This window comes from Pygoscelis adeliae, unplaced genomic scaffold (assembly GCF_000699105.1).
Source record: "Pygoscelis adeliae isolate BGI_AS28 unplaced genomic scaffold, ASM69910v1 Scaffold537, whole genome shotgun sequence".
Classification (NCBI taxonomy): domain Eukaryota; kingdom Metazoa; phylum Chordata; class Aves; order Sphenisciformes; family Spheniscidae; genus Pygoscelis; species Pygoscelis adeliae.
This window is the reverse complement of record NW_008825213.1, coordinates 988,207-992,608: the sequence shown is the minus strand read 5'-3', so window position 1 is coordinate 992,608 and position 4,402 is coordinate 988,207. Positions and strand designations below refer to the sequence as shown.

Sequence of the window (4,402 nt, the reverse complement as noted above, 5' to 3'; positions counted from 1 at the left end):
AGAGGTTTTTAAATTTATATCATCTCAGTGAGCAGGCAGCGAGCACACACGCTGTGCTCGCTCCGACCCCAGGGGTGCAGCAGGCTGGCACGTGTACCCTGGGCACCGAGGGGCCTCAGTGCCAGCTCTGCTGAGCGGAAACGAGACCTCTCCCGCCGGACGGGAGCAGAGACGGGCTTTCGTCGGGCATTGAAAATGGTTTTTAACTAGTTGGCTGCTTCCCAGTTCCCACTGCACTCCTCCCACGGGAGACAAAACCAGGGACAAACTCTCCCAGCCTCACCAAGACGGGACGCTCAGGGACAGGGTCTGTCTGAAGCGGGTCCCAGGGAGTGGCAGGGATGTGTTTAACTCACGCATGTGGGCTACCATGTGGGCCAGGCTCGCGCCTCCAGCAGAGCTGCCTGCTAAAATTCCTCTGCAGGGGCAAAGCCAGGCGCAGGCAGAGCCGTTCCCTCACACGTGCGGCTTTTACCACACCCGGGCACTGCTCAGCTCCGAACGGGGGAAAAGCTACAACCAATTAAAGCAGATGGACATGCAATTTCACAGGAGACATTTAAAAATTATCTTCAAGTTTGCTTGTCCTTCCTCTTCACTCTCCTGCTTTTAAAAATAAATGGGATTTGGCGAGATTGCCAAAAGCATCTTTAATGAGGGGCTGATCTGGGAAGTATGCTGCCTTGGACCTCCTGAAAGCACACTTGACATCCCCCTTTACACAAAAAGCAACCGTTTTTCACCTACCTGCAAGCCCCTGAGGGGAGCCGACCGGTGTAGAGGGGTTTGACGAGAAGTTATTGCTAGAGTGATCGGGGGAATAAATCTGGAGCGAGAGAAGCAGGGCACGGTCAGCAGCGCCCACCCCTGCGACGGCTCTCCCCCTCCCCAGCAGCACCACCAAGCCCAGCTGCAGCGAGGACCACCCCATGGCACCTCCCTTCCCATACCAACACCAGCTCCCAGCCAGCGTGACGGGCCAGCCCGCTCATCACCCCGCAGCTCCCCCATTAACACTGGGGTCTCTCTCTGTCCCCACTGCCGCCACCTCTGCAGCTACAGCCTCCATTCTTCAGGTCCCACCTCAGAGGAAAGCGAGAGCCCCAAGAAATTATTGCAGGGTGCAGTGCTGAGCACCCCTCTGCCACCATGCAGAAGCAAAGGCCCCTGCACTGAACGGGACAGAGGAAACCTCAAGCTCCGACAGCCCAGTGGGACCAGTGCCCTCCAGTTTGAACCAGCACACGCAGGGCCAGGACTACTGGGACCTGAAAGTCCTGCTATGAGGGCTGCGCAGGGTCGTCCTGCCAGACCAGTACCAGGCTGGGTGGCCACAGAGCTGGGTCATGGACACGGGTCTGTGGGACCACCATAACGTCCATTGCCTCAGTTTCCCTGTCTGCCAAAAGGTGCTTTTGCACAGTGCCAGGACTCAGGGAAAACCCTCCCCTCAGAGGCTGCCATGTTTTTGGGGTGCATTCACCCAAACTTCTCAATGTGTCCGTCTTCCCTGCTGCTTAGAGGGTCCCTATTACAGAGAGGAGGTCCAACGCTGCGACAGGACAGGGACCGGGTCAAGGATCTGCAGAAACTCTTACTGAAGCTAGTGCCTTCCCGAGTGCGTCTCCCGAGCTCCCAGCTGTGGTTCCTCTGTTACCTGCCGAGAGAGAACACAGACATCAGCGCCAGGGAGCCAGAAACCCAGCAGGGCAAGGCACCCGTACAAGACCCTCTCTGGGGTCACCTGCTCTGAGACTGAAATTTCTCGCTCACTGCTTTGCTTGAAAATTAAGTGGATGCCCAGCTCGGAGCAGCCCGGATGAAGGCACACACACCCCGGCAGCTTTCACGGGGCTGCGGGAATGTCTTTATAAGACACTGGGTCGAAGGTGTCATGCCATCAACAGCAATCAAATGTCTCTGCTGCAGCGCAGCCCATTTTCATGGGGCATCTTAAGCCCCTACAATCCCAAACTTGCTTCCCCTCCTCTAAACAAGGGGTTTTCTACGAATCAGGGTCAGGATCCTCATTTCCTGGGGAACACGAGTTCATTTCAGTAACCGGTTTCAGCAGGGTTAGAGATTAAAGCACTCAGGGGTTTAACGTGGTATCCAAATGCAGCACAAACATTCCTATTCTGGATTTAGACGAACGGCTTCACACATACGCCCGCCTTCCCTCAACACAAGTGCAAATCCTTCCCGCAACTCATTTAAGGCACGGCACCTCCACGAGATAATGTCACAGATCTTGGTCTCCTCCCAGATCCACCAAGCGAGGTGTAAACCCCCAAGCCAGCACCCCGTCCCCCTGCTATAGCCTGCCCAGGTATCCAGCAGCAATAACCTCGCCGTGCCTCTTCCTCACGCAGTAACTCCATGCACGGGTGACACACAACAGATAAAAAGTGGCCGGGTACATCAGACACAGACATTACAGCCTCGGGCATCAGAGGTTTGCACAAGACTTTGATTTTCCAGTTAAGCCTCTGCATGGCAGTGGAGCGAGGGGGGTCATGCTGGGGACCACCGCGCACCCGGGGGCCGTACGTACCCATCATGCTGTCCGTCCCGCTGATCGGGGGCGTGTGACTGGAGACACCGTACGGCGTGGAGGCAGAGGAAAAGCCAGACACAGAAGGGAGTCCGCCGTTAACCTCTCCTGAATGAAGCTGGTAGTTCTAGCAGAGAGGGGGAGAGGGGTGAGAGGTGCCCTCAAAAGGCTGCCGGGCTTCAGCGTCCGCGCCAGGACCCAGGCCCTCCCTGCCGTTTTTTCCGACAGCTACGGGACGAGGTGACGCGCCACCACCACCAGCTGGCTGAGCAGAGCCCCCCAGCCCGCCCGCGGGGCAGCGCGGGGACGCATTACCATGCGTTCATGCTGATGTAAACTGTTGAAGCCGCTGGACTGCGGGAGCGGGGAGGAGGAGCTGCCCAGCATGGCACCGTAACTCGACTGGCTCATGGCACCCGGTGAACTCCACAGGTCTGGCGAGTTGTGGAGCCCGTCTGGAAGGAAAACCAGAGCTGAGCGGGGCAGAGACGCCAGCATGTGTCCCACAGCCCACACGGTGGCAAGTCAGCCCAGGCTGAGGGGCTGTGTCTGTCCCCATCGCGTCCTGCCTACGCTGAGCATCACCCGCTGTGCAAATCGGAGCCATTTCAGGGCTGCTTTGTGTCTCATGCACTCCTGCCCCGAGCTCCCTCCATCTCATGGGCTGTGCAATTCCTCCCATCGTCCACAACGGGCCAGGCAGCCCCTGCTCTGGCCAGCTTGCAGGATGCCAGAGTTGTTAATTACTCACCTGCCATATAAAAGGCTCCGGGATACACAGTGCTGGGAGGTTTCGAGGGAGTATATCCAGCTGGATCCCTGCTGTAGTCATCACCTGAGTTGGATGGATACACCTGTGGGGCAGGAAAGGGGTTGAAGAGAAGTGCTTGGCCACCCCATGGCCCCACATCCTCCCCATGGGTCACCCCACCCTGCGCAGCTTCGCTTTTATTCATCACAGCAGATGACGGAGTCGGTCCCACAGCAAAGCCAGGGAGGGAACCGAAGCAGCTCAGCTGAAGTCACGGCGGCGGTACCGAACGGCGCAGCTCTGCTGGGGGGCGGCGCAGGGGACGGGACGATCGCGCAGAGATGTCCCCGTCTGCCTTCCCGTAACAGCGCAGATCCCCGCAGCCCCCTCCTGCAGAAGACGCCGGCGCTGGCAGAAGTTTCAACTCTCTGCTCTAGTTCCTTTTTCTGCGGTTATAACTTTTTATGGGTAACCACAAAAGCAATCATTTCTGCGTGCTAACCCCGCACCCAAGGGCGCGGGCTGGGCGGTGGCGACGGGGACCGGTGAGGCTTCCGGACCTGCTCACCCCTGCGCCGACCCTGCCGTACGCTGGGCTGCAGCACCGCACCGGGAGCAGCCGCTCCTGAGCACGGCCTGTGCTCAAACCCTGCATGGAAATCAGCCCGTCCCGCTCGAGGGGAAACTGAGGCGTGGGGGAAGCATTGAGCTGAGGGCTGTGCAGTCCCTCAAAAGGGATGTCACACGGGAGGGGACGGCTCTCGGACAGCTTTCGGCCAGATTTCTGCAGCACCGTTCAGCTACATTATTTACAGCATATTATGCAAAAGAAAAGGCTTTTTAAAAAAATTTTCTTCTAAATTAACCAAACCCATCTCAGAAAGGCCTTACAGAAAAACATCTTGTGCCAGTGCAAAACCATACTTTTTTTCTTTTTAAAGCAGAAATTCAACATGTAAAGAAACTGAAATGCCACTCAAAATTACGTGAGAACCTTTGTTACAGCCTATTTTCATCCCCATTGATTCATTCTGAAACCGCTAATAATTTTTTTTTTAAATACACACGAAAGCAGAGGCGGGCGCAGGGGCTGGCCA

General features: G+C 56.9%; 1 protein-coding gene across 8 annotated transcripts in view; it reads right to left on the bottom strand.

Annotated features, from left to right (window-relative positions):
* The window catches only part of TCF3 (transcription factor 3), a 32,309-nt gene that overhangs the window by 17,437 nt on the left and 10,470 nt on the right, over positions 1-4,402 (bottom strand). For all 8 annotated transcript variants that reach the window (XM_009329065.1, XM_009329067.1, XM_009329069.1 and 5 more), the window contains exons 4-8: positions 3,306-3,408; positions 2,870-3,009; positions 2,555-2,681; positions 1,599-1,657; positions 748-826 (exon numbers count right to left, since the gene is read on the bottom strand). In XM_009329065.1, the coding sequence (XP_009327340.1) occupies positions 748-826; positions 1,599-1,657; positions 2,555-2,681; positions 2,870-3,009; positions 3,306-3,408 (508 nt within the window). The remainder of the gene's footprint in view (positions 1-747; positions 827-1,598; positions 1,658-2,554; positions 2,682-2,869; positions 3,010-3,305; positions 3,409-4,402) is intronic.